The 19,479-nt window shown below is 40.9% G+C and overlaps 2 protein-coding genes, 2 non-coding genes and 1 pseudogene across 5 annotated transcripts; 1 reads left to right on the plus strand and 4 right to left on the minus strand.

Moving 5' to 3' along the window:
• The first annotated feature begins 2,058 nt into the window (after nucleotides 1–2,058).
• On the plus strand, nucleotides 2,059–19,266 carry LOC143449436 (1-phosphatidylinositol 4,5-bisphosphate phosphodiesterase eta-2-like; annotated as a pseudogene). The gene is made up of 26 exons (XR_013114565.1): nucleotides 2,059–2,503; nucleotides 2,666–2,754; nucleotides 2,888–3,037; nucleotides 3,131–3,234; nucleotides 3,319–3,446; nucleotides 3,512–3,641; nucleotides 4,226–4,405; nucleotides 4,582–4,672; nucleotides 4,737–4,943; nucleotides 5,005–5,125; nucleotides 5,200–5,360; nucleotides 5,443–5,574; nucleotides 5,645–5,740; nucleotides 5,807–5,956; nucleotides 6,042–6,102; nucleotides 6,629–6,733; nucleotides 6,802–6,975; nucleotides 13,172–13,278; nucleotides 13,433–13,561; nucleotides 14,778–14,862; nucleotides 14,950–15,096; nucleotides 15,160–15,239; nucleotides 15,301–15,374; nucleotides 15,509–15,633; nucleotides 15,835–15,903; nucleotides 17,055–19,266. The product of XR_013114565.1 is annotated as a 1-phosphatidylinositol 4,5-bisphosphate phosphodiesterase eta-2-like (transcript).
• On the minus strand, nucleotides 7,588–10,214 carry LOC143449437 (uncharacterized). Its single transcript, XM_076949646.1, has 4 exons — nucleotides 9,685–10,214; nucleotides 9,374–9,620; nucleotides 8,682–8,788; nucleotides 7,588–8,615 (listed from the first exon to the last, which is right to left on the minus strand). Exons 1-4 carry the CDS (start codon nucleotides 9,917–9,919, stop codon nucleotides 8,002–8,004), a joined length of 1,203 nt encoding a protein of 400 aa, XP_076805761.1. The 5' UTR covers nucleotides 9,920–10,214; the 3' UTR covers nucleotides 7,588–8,001.
• Nucleotides 10,804–12,817, minus strand: LOC143449438 (uncharacterized). Its single transcript, XM_076949647.1, has 8 exons — nucleotides 12,574–12,817; nucleotides 12,397–12,499; nucleotides 12,232–12,325; nucleotides 12,068–12,159; nucleotides 11,817–11,994; nucleotides 11,699–11,748; nucleotides 11,475–11,596; nucleotides 10,804–11,405 (listed from the first exon to the last, which is right to left on the minus strand). The coding sequence occupies exons 1-8, from the start codon at nucleotides 12,625–12,627 to the stop codon at nucleotides 10,902–10,904; spliced, it is 1,197 nt and encodes a 398-aa protein (XP_076805762.1). The 5' UTR covers nucleotides 12,628–12,817; the 3' UTR covers nucleotides 10,804–10,901.
• On the minus strand, nucleotides 13,635–13,706 carry Trnad-guc (transfer RNA aspartic acid (anticodon GUC)). The gene has a single exon. It is a non-coding gene; the product is annotated as a tRNA-Asp (tRNA).
• Nucleotides 14,525–14,596, minus strand: Trnad-guc (transfer RNA aspartic acid (anticodon GUC)). The gene has a single exon. It is a non-coding gene; the product is annotated as a tRNA-Asp (tRNA).
• Nucleotides 19,267–19,479: the final 213 nt, after the last annotated feature.

Raw genomic sequence — 19,479 nt, forward strand, 5'->3', positions numbered from 1 at the left:
AATAAATTTCCTCAATATGCTCCTAGAGGCGAGATCGGTTACTACGGTACTACAAGTGTGTGCATGCCACGATTGTACGTGAATCGCAGTGATAGTTTCTGGATCTATTCCATTTTCATGATAACCTTCAATTTCCTTTCAATAATTATCTGGATTTTTGTAAATTTGTTTTTTTTCATTACATTCATCTTTCCGTCTCTGTACAAATTTTGTAATACGAACAACACAAGCACTATAACAAGTCCGTCAAGTTACCAACGGGCCATGCAGATACCAGATACTCGTCCCATCTGAAAGCATCTTAAAGACATAAACAGAAAGACGCTAATAGTAGGCCACATGCTGGCGCAAGCACCACGAGTCAAGCTCTCATGGCGGGTAAAATGCCTTTTGTCCGTCGTTCGGAAAAAAACTCTTTCCTACTCGCTTACTGAATGGTAGGAAAAAAACTCTTCCGGAATAACGAGGTCGTGACGTCAGTTAATTTCAAAGTAGTTCTGCAATTGGAACGCACTAAGGTAATGTCTCATATCATAAAGGAATGTTTCGTTTTTGGTCACAATGGCTTCAGTATTAGATATAGTTGAACTATAAATAGAGATCATCCAAGAAGTAAAATTACACAAACTTCTGGTAACAGACGCTTTACTTCAGCAACTTGCAATCCATAAACATCCTATTTTTGGCACAGTTAACTTTAACCATTTTGCGATTTGAAGTGCCAAGTCGATTGTAAGTGAAGCAAACCGAAAACGCGCGATTGGCTGAAAAGGACAATCGAGATTGTTTTCGAGCAATCTGAGTATTGTTGAGGACCGGTGGATGCAGATGTTATACAGAGCGTGACTTCATGTTTATTAGAATGGCGAAGTGAGATCCGTTAAGCTGATCAGTGATCGGTTCTATTGGATTTGTATCGAAATAGATTGAGTTGATGTTCTAGTAATTTAATTATGAGCCCAGTCGTCTTTAAAAGTTTTAGATTAACATGACCTTGTCATAACCTTGTGATGATTGTGACGTGCTAGGCTGCTTGCTCCAATCTTGTGTGTTGCGACTCATAAGCAGAAGCAGACTTTTTTATCTAAAGCTGACTCAAATGACAGAAACGTTCGTTTTTATTTAAATAAAAACTTTCGTGTAAATGACTAAGCTGTCTCATAAATGATAATTGAACCGCACTCACAGATTGCCGGAGACAGCGAGCAACTGAATTAACGCACAGTAAAGCAATGACGCAATAATGCAACATAGTGTCAGTAATCTCAAGAGTTTTGTTTAATTAATAAAAGTTGTTGAAACTGTCAACTCCAATTCAAGGCAAATCCGGCTTCAAGTCACCATCAGGCATCTACTGAGTAACAAATTAACTAAATTATTTATTCAATGTGACCTCACAAACTTCTAGTTGTTACATGCGTGACGTCATTTGACATGAAACGTCGCGAGACTACACGCGGTGAAAGTAGTAAGAGATATAAATTATTAGATGTCTATTATTTATGAAGTGTTGGACGGGAAACCAATTTCCGTTGACAGACAATTTATCAAGCTTTGTAACGACCAGCCTTGTTGGTGGTTATATAATAACATTGATGACAAGTCCACATTAAATCGATGACGTCATCCGAATATACCATGTAGAGCTCTTGAACTCTTTTCGACTAGTCACGTGATTCGTGATGAACCATTGAATTAGTCGACATCGATTTTCTAGTCGCGATTTTGCAATTGTTTGACGTCGCATCGACATCCTTGTCAAATTTTAATTAAAAACATGAGCAGAGGATTATTATGACCACAAGAAAATCATTGTTACGTCACTATGCTGTATTTCATGCTCAATCAGATGCGTTTGATGTGAACGTTTGGTTATTTCTTGCGATGACCTCACAATCGGCCAAACGTTTCATAGCGTTGACTCATTATGGTTTCATTAACAATGACGTCATATGAAACGTTTGGCTGCTTTATGAAGAAATTCTGTGGAAATAATTGGATTGCTTTTAGTGGGAGTAATACCCTTTAACCTGAGCCATTTAATTTTACCATCGATTTAAATCGATAAATTCCATTACGAGCTTGTTTAGGTTGTTGCTCTGCTCAAACATTTCTCATCAAAGTGAAAAGGCGAAGAGTCATGAATAATTCATGATGAAGTTTTGTCCGCGGCTGCTTCAAATGCAATTCATTTGATCAACTCATATGCACAGGGCTGGTCACATGAACGCTTATATAAGGATTTGATGAAGATTTAGAATTTGGCGAAAGATCGTTGAGATTTTGAGGCAGGAACATATTTTTGAAGAGCGTTGAGATTTCATTAAAAACAAATAACTTGAAAGTTATAACGAGGTAAACTTGACCTCAAGCTGTTTTATTCACTTAAGTTTTTGGAAAATTCCTGTCTGACGTGATTTCCTGTCCTGTCGTTATTGTTGACACAACAGCAACACAACACAAGTTCACACCGATTCAAGAATTTGTTCCTGTGAGACAAATAGTGAGTGGATCTAGTCTTTGTTTAAGAAGTTCAACTTCTGTTATTTTTAGTTTAAACCAAACTATTTCTTCTTTATAGCGACGATTTTCAATTAAATTGTTCTGGAATATTTGAAAGTCAATCGCTTTTATGACTTAAACTACCTTCAATTGATTTACCAAGTGACGTCATAATGGAAAATACAAATTGCAACGAATCATTAATGAGAGAGATGAATGAACGCGCGAAGGTTGAAAGCTACAATTTGTCAGGTTCAAGTTTAATAATTGAAGACTTGTGTGTCATCATGTGTTCAATGTTTCTCTAAATCTGTAAATATTTCAGTAATCCCGTCATTATGCGCCGCTTCGTCATAACTTGCATAAATTCTTCATTATGACGTAGATGACGATTGTGTGCGAAGAATGCAGAGAGGGGCGACGTTTTTGAAAGTGAAAGAATCTTCTGGAAGTTTGCACAAAACTTTTTATTTTTTTAGCGCTGAGACGAAAGAAATTAGAAAAGAACCGAAGAAGAAAAGAGAAAAAAGTTCAAGTAAATTCTGGGGCAGAACCTTCAGCAAATTTGAAATAAATCGGCAATTTTGGGGAAATTTGCAAATTTTTACCAATAATTTTTTCTACGCAGTTTTATTAGCGTCCGTAACCGAAGCTTGTGTTGGCGTCATACCTACGTCATTAAAAAAACAAATAAAAGAAAATTGTTGCATCACAATTACCTACAATCAACCGGTAAGATATTGCATTACGTGATGATAACAAGCGCCATTATCACGTCTGCTGCTTCTTCATCAACTGCTTCATCATTTTAAAAAGGTTCGAAGAATTTTTTTGGTTGCGGAATCTCCTTTTATCGCCACCGTGTGGACGCGTGGGATTCAATGCTTAATCGAAAAACACGTGATGGCGTTCGAGAGCAGCATATCTAAATTGTCAAAGGAGAGGTGAGGATAAATGATGTAATTGATGACGCAACAACTAGATTGATTGTTTTATTTACGTAACAAAGCCGAATAGGTGAGACGTTCAAGCAGGCGGATAAGAACGGAGACGGTCGGTTGAGTTTTGATGAGATTCTTCTCCTGATGAGGAAGCTGAACATAAATCTTCCCAAGCGCCAAGTCAGAAGGTTGTTCAGGGTGAGTCGCCACCTCTATGCCAGAGTCATTGTGGTCAAGGTCATGTCAGGGTCTGTTTATTTCTGTAACTTTCACTGCATGTTTCCATTGTGACGTGGCATGCTTCTATTGTGACGTTTTTCTGTTCATGTTAACCGAAATTATCCAAGCTTAAAGTCTGTCGCCCAAGTTTGGATGACCTTTGTGTTATCATATTCGTCATTGTACGTCATTACGCTTAACATCTTATACGCAATATTGGAGGACGTATCAGAAATACGGGATCGCTTTTGACAAAGACAACCGCGATTGCGTTCATAGGAACTTTTTCTTATTTAACCCAATCAAACTTAGAGTTCCTAGCTGCTCAAGTGAGTTTGTATATCTGATGGGCCATTTGATGACGTCATCGAGGTCTGTGTCGCGTTTAGGTTTGATGGTTTGCTAGGTGCGATATGTGGCATTAGGATAATTATGGGTGTGCTTATGCAAACTACGTAGACAGCCTTCCTATATATTCGACGTCATGGACTCAGAATTATTTTTGAAAATAAAGATAATGTTAAGGAAACATTTAATATTCTGATCTCATCCCGCTTTTGTAGGATGCTGACACATGTTCTGAGGGTGATGAGCGCTACTTGGTGTTAGATGAATTTATTTCATTTTACCGCAAGATGTCGACAAGGAGTGAGATGTTGACGTTGATGAAGGAATTATCCGGGAGCGCAAACAAACTTCCACTGAGCAGACTGCTGAGCTTTCTTCGGGAAGAACAAGAGATGGTGAAACATTGAAATTTTAATCAGTTAAAACCAACAGAACTCTGTACTTCCATTCCCTTGCATTTACCCAAACACTTATTATTGGTTCAAAAGGATCAGTGAAACACTCAATTAAGTATTTTGACTTCAATGGAAAGAACTTCTTGTACTTTTTGTTATTTCCCGTTGTTTTGCAGTATGACGTAACAGAAGATGATTGTTTGAACTTTATTGAAGAGTTTGAACCTGATCTTGATAACAAGGGGAGAAAACAATTCGGAATCGAAGGTAAAACAAATTCTGTCTTTTACGAGGAAGAACCGATCTCTAACTTTCAACCATTCTATTCCAGGCTTCACAAATTTTCTTCAAAGCTCACATTGTGACATCATAAACAATAAATGCACTCAACACAATAGTGATGCAATGATGATGTCACTTTCCCATTACTTCATCAATTCGTCACATAACACTTACCTAGTGGGTGACCAGCTGACCAGTCAAAGTTCGACGTCGGCTTATGCAGAAGCTCTCAACGCTGGATGTCGCTGTGTCGAACGTAAGTTATGTTTTGTTACATCACAAACACATGATGACATCACCCTCATACATATTTTCAGTGGATTGCTGGGACGGACCAGCCGGGGAACCGATCATTCATCACGGTTACACTTTTACGTCAAAAATTTCCTTTTATGACGTAATAAGAACCATTGACAAATACGCGTTTACCAAAAATCCGTAAGTAATTTTTACGTGGCAATGATTTTATGACGAAAAATATGTTAAAACAATTGCATTGTTACGTCCTTTAGATATCCTGTGATCTTGTCCATCGAGAACCACTGCAGGTTGCCACAGCAACAGCGGATGGCGGGAATTATGAAGGACGTGTTTGGCGACAAATTGTTGATCGAAGACAAAGATCAAACGACCCTCCCCCCCCCACTCGCTCAGGGGGAAGATTCTCATAAAAGTAATGATCATTGTGACGTAAGGTTCATGACAATGGTCACGAATGGGCGTTATAACAATAATGTTGTTTAATAATTTCACAGTGCAAAAAACTTTCTAAAAATTTTGATCCGACTAAAATGGCGGGAAATGTGAGCGCGGAAAACAGCGAAGAAAACGATTATGACAAAGTAGCTACGTCACACATGGACGATGAAACTTCTGAGAATAAACAGGTGTGGTTGCAAAGTTGGAAAATCTTATTTCGATTTTGCTAAATGACGTCACACTTTTAACTGAAAACAGATCAATTACACAATTTCTTCGCGTCGTTCCAGTTGGATGGAGATGAAGAATTCTACAACGAGGAAAGCTCTTCTGCATTCTTCCGCAGAAGTCGAGGTGAGGACAAAGTAGTGGGTTCGAATCCCAGCCATGGCACTTTTTAAGACTTATTTAATCAACCAGCTTCGTTCCGAACCTCTCAATCGCCCGCCAGTCATCAACAAGACGTCACAGCCCTTTCGTGCGTCTTCAACGAATGATGTCAGTGCTACGTCATCACGACACCTGTCTCTTGGACGAAGACTATCGAAGAAATTTTTGACTCAAAGAAAAGTAAGAAGATTGTGACGTAATAAAGTGGATTTTTAATTATTTTTGCTGCAATTCGTTAAAAAGTTTTGTTTAATTTTATTTCCAGCGAAGATGCAGAAGTGCGAGCAATGCAACCAGCTCAAATTGTGACGTCACAACCGACAAAAGTTAGTCAGTTCACCTCATTTATTAACAGATAATGATTGCTGACAACGATGGTTACACTGAAAAATGTCGTTAAAATCATTAAGTAGAAGCTAGAAGTGCTTTTTGATGCCGGTTATTGTATAAGTTATAGTTTCACGATTTCTGCCGTTCGAAATAATTACTGGTTGTTTCAACTGGTTTTTAAATTCTTTGACAATTTAATGAAAAGTCTGTCAAATAATTATTTACCGTCAATAAAAACTTAACAAGCAAAGATAAGTTTCATTCAATTTAAAAATGTTAAAATGGACGAATACTTGCACCTGATATGTTACTTATTGCATTAATTAGCGGAAAACAGCTGCTTTTTGACCAATGTTTTGACAAAATAATAGCTTTAAAAGCATAAAAACTTTAAATACTGCAAAGATTAAAATTCGATATAAGAGTGTCTGAATTTTTAGTGATAATAATCATACAAAAATTCCCCTAATGTGATACTTTAAGCGCTTTACGCATGCGCATTAACATAGAGTCGTGTTTTAGCACAACGAAGACAACCAAGAAAGCACGTTCTCTCGCGCCACCTATCGGATCTCGTTGTCTACACGCAGTCAGCCGAATTTCTTGGCTTTGACGTCATCACGGAAGGTAAAAATACACCAAGATTAATGTGTCCGAGTTTTGGGGAATTTTTCCAAATTTTTCTTTTCTGGCAGGGTTCGTTGTGTGGTCGTTCAGTGAGAAGCGAGCTCGTTACTTGGTGACGACGAAAGCGACGGAAATTGTCTCAGCGAACAGAAGCAATCTCACTCGGGTCTACCCTTCATCAATGAGGTTCAGTTCCAGCAACTTTAACCCCGTCTTCTACTGGAACGCCGGGTGCCAGTTAGGTGAGATTCGTGGCAACTTTTCTTGCGAATTAATTCTCTTCGAGCTGTGGAATGATCACGTGGCCACGAACGCTTTCATGAAGTCACGTTTGCAAGGTTCTGGCGCGCTTAAAACTTTGAGACATCTCCTTTATTTAGTCATAAACGTTTTTCGTCCAAATTTATGACGTGAATGTAACATACAACAAACATATCGTCATGCAGAAGATTTTGCTGCGATTTTAAGAATTAAATTCAAGAAGTTTAATCTGGTTTAGTTTGAAATTGGATTCTAGTTGGTTGAAAGTTCCCCCGTTCAAGGCAACAGCTTCATCGATCTTTAATTTGCTGGAATTTCTATGTCACGGAAATATCAGTTTGATGTTCGTGACGTCATGACCTTGTCCTGATTTAATGACGTTGCAACCTTGTTTGTTTGTCACAAGAATATTCGCCTGTCAGTCCATGTTGACGTGATAGAAGCAAACTGGTTGAAGTCGCTGTCAATTAACGCTTTGTTACGTCACATTAATGCGCAACAGGAAGCGTTTAAAAGCTGCAACCTTTAGCTAGAGTCGTTGGCTGCTTTGCTTTAAAAACATGACAAAGTACAAAGAGGAGCTCTTGTGGAAGTCGAGAAACTTAATTTAATTAAAACTGAACGATTGAAAAAGAGTAAAATGCGCAAATGTATTCATTTCACGATCAAACAAACAGATTCACAAACAGACATTAAATAAAAAACGACTTTTCGTGGCAATTTTGTTGCGAACATTTCTTTAAATAGAAGAATTAAGTCGACCACTCTTGGGAGAAATATTGTAAAGTGTGACATCACAAACACAGACGAGCTTCATTCCATGAGGTTCACTCCACTCTTCATCAAAAACTTCATTGTTTTCTCACAATGCTTGATGTAATATAGGGCAATATTTTATCATAATCACCGTCACCATTCAGCAACCTGACGTCATAATAATGAAAGCTTCTCTGCTAGCAACTGTTTCTGATTGTTTAAGTCCACATTGACGTCATTGTCATCGAAAGTTAAAGCGTTCGAAGATCACCTGACTTGTTGATTGTTACGTCAGATTTATCGTTTTCATTCGACCTGGTGCTCATTATTAGGAAAGTCTTTTGTTCGGTCATAGACATGGCCGGGTTACGCTGTAGCATACTGTAGTCTCCAGGCTCTTGTTTCTGATTGGTGGGGAGTATCTTGTTGTAAGCGTACTCGGGCTGGACTTCGCGTTTTTGACATCGTTGGCTTTTCAAAGGAGGGGCCTGGACGTAGTCACCTTCCTCTGCCCCTGCCGGAACCAGCGAACCCAAGGGGCCAAGTCCATTCTCCTTTTCTGACTTCACAATGATTCGGTCAGGGAAGTCCCCTGGCAGTCCTTCTTCTTTGAAGGCGACGAACTGTTTAGGGGTGGGGTCAACTGGGTCTGTGGCGGTCACAAACCCCCCGCGCAGGGTGAGATTCTGGGGCTTCCCCGCTCGGGCGAGACTGTCTCCCTCCTTTCCTTTGCTGAGGTCACTGGACAGCGACACGCGGTAACCGTCGGATGACGTTGTTGGTGACGTAGTTGGTGACGTAAGAAGTTTTGTTGAAGATGATTGTTCTTGATTCAGGGACTCTCCCTTAGTTTCATTTGTGAAATCTGTGTGACGTAACAATAGTATCCGGTTGAAGTCATAATTCAATCGTGTAATAAGCTGTAAGTTACCTTGTACGGTCGCGGAGGCGGCGGTTGTCGTCTTCTCCGATGACGTCAACAATGGTCTCACCTTTTTCTTTGACTTCCCGCCTTTTCGCAATTTAACTTTTCTGTCGCTGCACGAAAAATTGAACTTAATAACCCAAATCTGTGATGTAGTGACCGGTTTAATGTTAATGCTTTAGATTTAGATTTGTACTTGTCATAGACACATTATATATTCGATATGTTCCATAAACAGAGGAAGTGCTTTTGGTATCAAACTTGATTCTTGCGGACTGCCCGCAGTTCAGTGCAAGTTTTTTTCGGTCGCAAACAAACTTGTTGTTCGCAATATTTCCTCATACTTGCAGGCTAAAGTCATTTAACCGTGAAGGGTATCTAAGTGTGACGCAACAAACGTTCACGTGCATGAACGGAAATTGCTTCAGTTCGCGGTACAGGGAAAGTGGAAATTTTTCCAGCATTATTTACAACCGTGCCACGAACGATCGTTCGTTAATTTCCACTCATCATTATGTTCCTGCTTCTGCACTCGTTCTGTGACGTCGTCATGACTTCGCACGCAATACTTGGTTTCGCAAACCATAGCGCATGTGGCATAATGCTCATTATTTCACAACAAACATTCTGGTTCTTTCAATATAAAGGACTGGATAACAAACATTGCGTTTACGTCATAGTAAGCTATTGTGACGCACCTTTTGCAGCTGTGGTAGAGGAAGACGACCAAGATAGTGACGGAGACGAGCACCAGGCTGGCGAGGATGGCGAGACTTAAAATGAAACTGCGGTCCAACTTTGACGTCATAATCGCGATTTCGTTCTTTAAATCATTGTTGAACAAATTTTCTTCTGTTGTCGTCGGATTTTCGCGACCGTTTGCGTCCTCGCTCTTGTTTGGGCAGCAGATGACGTCAAAGGTCGTTGTGAAGAAAGCGGTTGGATCTGAAACGTTAAAAACTTGACACCAGACCAACTTGAAGACTTCTCACGCGCAACCAGCACTTACTTGAAGTTGTCGGCCTGGCTTCATCGACCATTGCGTGTTTGGCGCACCTCACTTTCGCCCCGTTCTCTACGACCCACCTTACTATCGCATCGGGGGCTTCCCCGGGATCACAGTGTGTCTGGCAGCTTCTCACAATGGAAGAGCAATCTAGAATCGAAGCCCCCTCCATCTCGCCCCCTACGACGGCAGCCCCCTCTTCTAACAGCACCGCTAAGCAAATCAACACCAAGTACATTTTTATTTGCTCTCTGGACAGTTCTCAACTCAGTTCTTTGCGACGTCTAAAGTATCTTCAGTTTGCCAGGTGTTGACTTTGTGGTTGAAACAAAGCACGGCTCAGATTTCTGCCTTTTGACTTCTTTGTAAAGTTTAATCAACTTGAAACCAGCTGAGTAAAGTTTAATTGATTCCACGTAACAGTGGCAACATCTAGCAGTACAAAACAAGTTAAGATTTCAACTTTCTTATTTTCTCACAATTGCGATTTATGACCTCACAATCCTTTCATGGCAGAGCTATTTTAGTAAACTGGATTTTAGTGTTTTCGTCCCTGCTTTATTCGCTCACAACGTGCACACCATTTCCGGGTGCTTTTTATCACGCCAATCCTATTTTGACGTCATAAGAGTCATGCGATCTTTCGTGCTTAGGCAGTGAGGTAAACTTTCACGGACAACATTGTGATGTAATAAAGGCCTTGCACTATTGTATTATCGATTGCGTCATGCATGAGTGCGTGTTGCTTTCTACAACAAACTAGTTTAATTTTTTCCTAAAATTTCTTGGTCTGCAGCCAACTCGATAACTTTTTTCCTCATATCTACAATCTAGACCTGTCGTCTGCCTTCGGTGTCGCGCGGTTAAAGGCGATCAGTCCGAAACAATTCATAAAACTTCAGAAGCATCGGCAGCCGCGCCCATACACGATCGGAATGTGCATCTAATGCGGGATATCTTGGTATTTATCATTTCACGACCTCGAACTGCGCTTTATGTGACAAGTCGTTGAAATGATTGTTATCTGCGCTGCTTTGGTCAAAATAACAGACACGTGATTTTGTGTAAATCTGCTTCTATTGAAGAAAAAACAATTTTCATCAAAAAATTTTATTTCTCTTCAGCGAACATCTGAATAAACGAGCAAATATGGCCCAGTCGCTAATTGTTTGTAATAACGGCTCTATTGCGTCTTTATGACGTCGCAGTGTTACGCCTGCTTATATTATGACGTCGAGGTTCGGCAATATCTCGGTGTAAATATTCGCTTTGCTTCTTCTTATCTGGCCGCCCACGGTGACTTCCCCCGCTACGTCATCATACAGTGACGTAGCTTCGATCTCGCCGGCTGTGTTGGGGTTAATGACGTCATCGCTAGTCGGCGGTGGCAGGACGTATACCTCAGTGACGTTGCTTTGTAGCGTGTTTGTTGCGTCAATGTAGTTGGTGACATCATCAACGACGCGGTTCAAGGGGTTGGGTGGTTTTGGCGTTGCGTAGTGGGGGTCTAAGGGTGATTCCCCGGAGGCGTTTGTTGGGGGGCCAAACAGAGCGAGGGGGATAGGAGCCCGCCGTATGACCTGGCTCGGCTTCTGGTAATACTCGTTCTGGTCCACCTCGTCGCGGATGAAGCATGACGTAGGAGGGGCGATGAAGGGATTATTTTTAGGGTTTGAACCCCCATCAATTATATCGACCCCGAGCACCAGACCCAGATCATCGCGCTGCAAAATTCGATTAAAATTTAAGATTTTTCAACAATTTTTACGCAATTTCTCCACTAATCTACCAACCTGACATCTTGATTCCTTCTCTGGTCTTTTGAAGCACAAAGCAGCCATTATGACGAGTAGTGACGTGATAATCAACATCGCCACACCCAGCACAGTCCATGTCAAGTAGTTGGCGGAGAAACCTGAGCGACAATTTTATCGATTAATAATTAAATTATTATAAAAATAACATCAATTGTCTTAGTGACTTAGTTGAATGGATCCAGCAAAATTACGATACATACTTGACTCAGTGGCATCATCTAGCGGACGTTTTTTGGCAACTTCACTGAAACTAAAAAGATTTTGTTACAATAAATTGTTCGACCGGCCGCATACTTTTTACCCATCGCACCCCTTTACCTCGAATAATTTGTAGAATTTAATTCCCCTCCGCACGGGGCAAGATTGCATGGTTCAACTATGACGTCATAAGGTCTTCTATGCTTGCCGGCGCAAAATAGCCCGATGTTGGTTCCCTTGGAGCAGATTCGAACCCGCAGCCTCTGACCTCCACCACACGCGCTGCTGCAACCGCTCACTACAACATTATTAAAAGATTTTCTTGACTATTTCGTAATACGCGTCTACAAAGGCCTTATATGACGTCACACCTTCTTTGTCCGTCCACTCTGTCCATTGCCCCTTGCAAGTTGCTTCATGGTAGCAATGTTGCCACTCGGTGACGCTGCAGTCGTGTTCACGTCTGCAAAAAAACGCGTTAATTAGTATCAGGCTGTGTGTTGGACCGCTTTTATTTTTATGACGTAATAATCACCCTTTCGAGCAAATTGATCTTCGATATCGAATCCCCTGATGACATTCGAAAGCCCCCATCTGACCCCGGCACGTCGACCATGCGCTCCAATTGGCTGAAAATGGGATTTAAATTAGACATGTTCGCTCGACCGTGAAAATTTCCCAAGTTAAAGTTTGCACGAACCGGTGTGATTATCTTGGCACGAGCAGGGCCGGTTGCCATTGGTAACTTCCCTTGTTTCGTTTCTCAACATTGGGTATTCCCCGTTGGCTGACAAAACTTTAACCTGACGAACAAATCACAAGACAAATATCATACAAGAAGTTTTAGGTCACGAGGTACAAATCCTTTATGACGTACCTGTCCGGAAGCCACGTGAAGCAGAAGAATGCAGATGAGCGCCTTGCAGCTCATCTTGGTCGACTTGCTTCGTTAGATAAAAAGTTTTGTCGAATTTATCACAATTTGGTCGTCTAACCAATATTTGCACAATTCCGCTTCAGAATGAACCAAAACTAGATTTTCTTCCATTTTATAACCCACAAACATTTCACCGACATTTCGAATTTACCAATTTTACGTATTTTTGACGTCACAATGCTTCTGTTTCCTTCCTGTGACCCTACTCAAACAGAAATAAGTTTATTTTGTTTAAAAATGTTTTAAGTCACGTTATTGTTACGTCACTCGGCGCTACAAGGGCCATTGCGGGTCACGCGTGAGTTGTTCGCCGCGAAGTTTCGAGCCAACCCCTTATAAAGGGGGAAGCGAGGTCAAAAGATCGATTTCAGTTTAAAAGGTCACTCGTTTTATCTTTTATCAAAACATCTAATAGGTTGAAAGTTTTTTCAAACTTATCCTGTCTGCTTAATTATGATGATGAACCACCTGGTTGAAAAAACTTGTGTGTTCCTTATTTTTGAATTAACTAAATTTTTTGTTTTTTTAATATTTGCAGTCGCTTTAAACCACCAGACCAAGGACCGACACATGCAGTTGAACGAGGCGATGTTTCAGTTGTTTGGGGGATTTGGATTCGTTCCCAAACCAAGATGCTTGATAGAGGCAAGTTCTTAACATTTCCACGAGTAAAATGAAGGTAGAAGGAAAGTGAAATGAAGAAAGGAAGATTTGGTGCCCACAGCAGTTGGTTCCCGGGTTGACTTTGGTTGTCCGGTGATAACTCAAAATTTTGCTTCAAATACATACTTTTACGCAGGACCCACATTTTAATCCTATGATTGCGTCACAACCGCGTAATCGTGACGTACTGCAGCTTTCTATTGATGTCATCAGTGGCCAACAACTGCCGAAACCCCCGAACAGTGTTCTTGGCGAACGTGGCGAGGTATGACGTCATAATTACTACGTGATTTTCATATCAAAATTTTTGCGCTTAGTTAGTGGAAGAAAAAAAATTGCTCCCCGTCGGGGAATCGAACCCCGGTCTCCCGCGTGACAGGCGGGGATACTCACCACTATACTAACGAGGACTGCGTTCGGTTTAATTCAAATAACGTACCTTAGATTGAAACACGAAAGTTGTAGCTGTGGTGTGGTTCGATTATGATGAAATAGATTTATGTTGGAAGTTAAATGCGACCACGAATACCATTAGTGGCATGTTTGTAATTACTAGACATAAAGCTATAAAATAAAATGGGCTTAGATGGTTCCACAATTATTTTCGGGTTTGTTGTTGGTTTCTAACGCTTTAAAGTTGTTCTAAATAGAGTTATTATGACGCACGTTTTTGCCCACGAGGCCTTGTCTTGTATTGCTGTCTTAGGTATGGTGCAATATCATTGCTTCTGATACATTCGACCATCAGGGTAGGCACAATTTTTTGTGCGTCTTGCGTTTTGTGTTTGCGTTCTGTGCGTTTCTTTATGGCGAGAAATACAATTTATGAATGAAAGATGAAATGAAATTTAAATAAAACGTCGTGAAATATTTTGTTGCTCTGTACAAGTTTTCTATCGGACAATCTTGGTCGGCGATTTGATCCAAACAACACAAAGTCGCACTAAAAGATACAGGAAGAAATTTTAAAATTTAATGCCTACCATTTGTGTTGTGTTGTCGAACAATGTTTGTAAAGTTTTGTCCGGAGTGTTTTTGTTTTTGTTTAAATACTGCGATTACTATGAGTGAGTAAACTGACCACACCCATGTATTTACGAGAACGTAACTTTCAGTTTCAACCGTAAAATCAAACATAAGAAATTTTAATCCTATCAAAATGGAATAAAAATTTTTCATATTTGCAATTTTAATGACTTTAGTTTTGATTTGCTTAAGAAAAAAATTGCTCCCCGTCGGGGAATCGAACCCCGGTCTCCCGCGTGACAGGCGGGGATACTCACCACTATACTAACGAGGACTGCGCCTGGTACCGTCGCTAATTTGTTATATACACCGTTGTCACAGTTTCCCGCTCACGTTACTATTTTTGTCTGAAAGTGACAGAGAAACTGACAACTCTGTGTTGCTATGACAATACAATAACATTTGTTTCACTTCATCTGTTGAAAGTGATATTTTGCTTTTGAACATTTTATTAGATCATAGACCCCTTTGTTGAAGTGGAGGTAATTGGTGTTGGAATCGATTGCTGCAAAAAGCAAAGCTCAGTGATCGAAGACAATGGTGAGGTTCAAATCGTTGTTAGGGTCAAGTGCGGTCATGAGCGAATAAATTATGACCACGTGACTTATACGTCATCGCAACCTGCAGGGTTCAACCCGGTGTGGAACGACCAGTTGCGATTCCATATTTGGTATCCCGAGCTCGCCTTTGTCAGGTTCTCGGTGTGGGACAGCGATCCCATCGGACGGGATTTCATCGGGCAGAGGACGATCGCGCTGGTTGCTATAGCAACAGGTATGTCGGCATACTTTTGTTGAAATCATTTATACTCGCATTAACTCGTGCGTTGACTGGCAGGATACCATCACATTCAATTGGCTGAACAAGAGCACGCTTCAATCTTTGTGAAAATAAACAAATTATTTCTCAACAACCCGGTAGGTGGCGCGTCTTATTATGCAGCTTTCTCGACAAAGTTTGAAATTCAATTTTTATTAGAACGTCACTAAATGTTCTAAGCTCACAAGTGTGACGTCACGATTTCGGAAAAAAAGAAGCAAATTCCCAACGAAGTTAGTGACATCACAATGTGCTTCGTGCGGTTATAAGTGCTTGCTCTGACGTTGTTATTTTGCAGAAATAAAACATATTTTGTAACATTCTGCTCGACAAGGCGACTCATGCAATATTGAAAATATTTTGCCAGCGATCAAGATCATGTGACTGAAATTAACCAACAAAAAGACAACCTCACTGTGACGTTTTCGAACAAAGGGATCAACAGCAAACCAAAAACGCCTACTGGTGGAAGAAAGCCCACAAAAGGAAAAGGTTGTGTCGTCATAGCGATATATTTAGTGCTCTGTTTTTGAGGTTGAAGCAAATTGACCTGAAACTAATTTTCGTTTCCTTAATTTCGGGAGAATTTCATTAAAGTTCAAAGGTCATGGCTTCCTTCGCAACAGATGCAGCAATTAACCAGCGCCATCTTTGTTTACGTTTCCTCTTCTAAATTTTTGCACTTTTCCGCAGAAATTACAATAACTGAGGAAACGCAATCACATTGTGATGTCACAAACGACTTCGGTTTCCCGCGCAAAAGTGAGTTGAAACCTTTAAAGTATAAACCGTTGTTTGTGATTGCTTTGGTCGAAATTTACCGGCGTTCTATAAAAAGCAGCATTTTTGTTTAATTTACTCAATTATTTTCTTTGATTTCCTTTTCATGCTTCCGCCGATAGTGACATCACAATGACTGAGGTGAGGTGCGATTGTTACGTGGATTTCTAAAATGTTGTTAATTGGAGCTTTTTATCAGATACTTAGCAACTCCGACGTCAGCACACATAAGCGAACCAGGAGCGAGCAATTAAGCTAATCTCCCTCAGTATGGCGACTTTCAACTTAAATCGCGTCTATAATAATAATGTTGACGTCACAATTGGAGCTGCAACGTTTTTAACAAAACGATGATGTCATCTTTTACAGCATTTCAACATCGACAACACGATGTATATCTTACAAGCCAAGCGTGTTATGTTCAGTTAATGATGGATTTAACGCAATTGACAACAAAATCTCGATAGTTCGCTCACCAGTTCCCGATTCCCATTATGTTGTCACACACACGCGTTTTTGTGACGTAACACTATACACAGACCTGCATCAGGTGATAAATAAAACGGCGACAATTTTCATTCATTTAAAGTTGTTTACGTCATCACACCTCGACACCAGCCATAGTGAGAGAACGTTGTTACGCAACAATGAAGTTTGAAATGACCTTTCACCCGCCAGCGGGATACTGACTTCACATCGACGCTTGACGTCATAATTGATGCTGCTCAGTTCGAGCGCTGCTGGTGATAAGATTACAGGTGCGAGAGAAAAAAGCGGGCGCTGATATAAAATCGATCTCGTCTCAGCCAACTTGCATTAGCTTCTCTGTCCTATTGTGACAGCTTTGACGTGGGCAGTATTGTGACGTAACTAGAAAGTGAAAGTGAGAGTTAAGTTATGACCATGTTGGTCACGTGAAGCAAGACCACGTTAGATAAGGTTTGCTCGATTATTCGATGATCGCAGAATGCAGGGTTTTGTCGAAGATCGATTTCTGGTTTAACGTCTTGCAAAGAATGTCGCCTCCCAGCTCACGTGTCGTGTTTCATTTAATTGTTGCGCACAATAACTCACATTATTCTGTCATAATGTACTATTGTGATCGAACATATAACTTTTATTGTCTCTTTCAGATAAATTCGTTACGCAAAGTAAATCTGAAAAAACTTTCATCAAATCACGCTCCAGATCGTGTAGAACAGAAGGCAAGAACGGACACTATTGTGACGTCATAAAAGCTTCGATATTTAAAGAATCCAGCGGCGAGGTGATGACCGGGGCAGATGAGAAGTCGAAGTCGAACAAACTCACTTTTTATTTCGCGAAATTTCTCAAAAGGAAAAAGAAGAAAAGAATTCATGAAGAAGGAAGCAATGACGTAAGCATAGATGAGGTCAGTGGAGGTACTAAGTGCCAAAGAGCTTTAAAGTCAAAAAAAGACGCAGTGATGCATTGTGACGAAACAGCGCAAGTTGCAAATCGCAGAAGAGTCGCAAGTCATCAAAACATCAAAAACTCAAGTCCTTTGATGACTTCAACGCCTATTGGAAGTGACATCACAGAGCACAACTCGAACATTAACAGCAATAGAGGATATGTAAATAAACCAATAGTGACGTTATCCACCAAGGATGATGACTTTGCTGCAGTTGACAACCTCAACAAACTGTTGTCACCTGGACAATCTGTGTCACGTGACTCGCAGATGGATGAGTTTGTGAGGAGCAAAAGTTTTAACGAAAACACCAAATTTGGACGAAAAACAAGAAAACCTCCTTTGTCCGTTTTCAAACCCGGTTCTACGTCACCAATGACATCAGAGCAACGTAGTTTCAGCGTTTTCAACGTCAGTAATGATGTCACAGGCAGCAACGAGAAGCTTTCACCGAATCGTTTGAAATCCAAGTTGAAGTACACAAGCCTTCTGGATTTGACCTCGCATGACTTCGACTCACGTGATACCCCCAAAACACCGAAGTTGATCGCCAAGACCTGTCACGCTCCACTGAAAAAGCGCTTTCTTTCAAAGTCGGAAAAGAACTTGACCGAAAAAATCATCGATCTAACCTCTATGTCGTCACAGATGAAAAGCAGCCAAAAAGACGAAGAAACACCGGATACGCATGCCTCAGACAAGTCTAATTACGTCACAATGGTGTCTGCAGCAAGTAATTGTTGGGCAAGAAATGGGGGAAAGCGCAGTGCGAAGATTGCCAGGAGCTTAAGTTTGCGGGATGAGTCTGAAAAAGAGATTCGACTGAGCCAAGCCAGGTCTCTCGACTGTCTGCAACTTGATTGTGACCAAATAATGGATAACAATGAACAATTGTTGCGTAACAATCAATTTCTCGACGATTCCTTTGCTCAATCAACGGTTGATTACACGACTGAAGTTGAGGATTTGTTGGCCAAGCTTCGTCGATCGCTCAAAGAAAAAGTTCCCGATCAATCGTCATGCGTGACGTCACAATGCACGAAGCCATTTCAGCCTCAAGCTCCCAATTTTCCAACCGTACAAAGGCAACGGTCGAGAAGTGCAGAACGACCTCAAGTGGAAGATAAAAGCTATTTGTGTCAAGCGCCAGGTAGCAGCAGAGGGCAGTGCGCACATACCACCAGTCGCAGCCGAAATCGAAGCCGCAACATCGCGAAGCGCTACAACCTGCACAACTCCAACGACAACTTACCGCGTGGTGGCGCTAATGAGCAACGATGGGAGGCGAGAAGTGAATTCCTGAATTCCGATGATTACGTTTACCTGAGCGGGAAACCGTCACGTGATCACAATCTCCATCACTATGGAAACCTGAAGACAAACGCTACGTTAAACGAAGTCAAGGTCAATCCGTTTCGTCATTCAAATCCACTTCCGACATCATGCCATCCTGACGTCATAATGACATCGCGTTCGAGTGACTATTATCATCTAAATTTGATCATGACGCAACCCCGCCCAAACCCGGATGGAGCGGAGTGCGCCACAAGTGGTTCGTACAAGGTCCGACGTCATACAACGGAGATTCCCGCCAAAACCCAGCCTCATATTTACTACGCTTTGGACGTTTAGCGTCGTCTTGTGTGAATCTTCCATATCTCTTGTGCTTTCCTGGTATTGCGAGAAATTCGTGTTTGTTTTATTCGTTTGTTTTCTTGCAGCAAAGCAACATTGACATTGCGGGCTTCAATGTTCGGTTGTATTTCACTTTATCTGCCATTCAACAAGAATTTTGTGACAAACATTGTGTGATTGCTTTTCGCTGTTTTTCTACCCAACAGCTCTTTTAAGACATACCGGTAAATTATGCGGTAAAATTTTGAAAAAATAAAAATTTTCATTTTTTTGTGCGTGAAAGTCTGAATAGCGAAATTCTTTGGAAAGTGAATATTTTTGCATTTCCATGAAATCTTTAACCAACTCTGTTCATCAACCACCCTGCTGCATGAGTGTAGGTTTAGGCTCGTCACTTGGCGGTGAAATTTATTTATTTAATCTATCCCTCGGTGGCGGCATACAGGCCTTCCATCAGCTGTTAGGCCGATATGAAGTCAGTCAAGCGT

This window comes from Clavelina lepadiformis, chromosome 3, assembly GCF_947623445.1.
Source record: "Clavelina lepadiformis chromosome 3, kaClaLepa1.1, whole genome shotgun sequence".
In the NCBI taxonomy this organism is placed as follows: Eukaryota; Metazoa; Chordata; class Ascidiacea; order Aplousobranchia; family Clavelinidae; genus Clavelina; species Clavelina lepadiformis.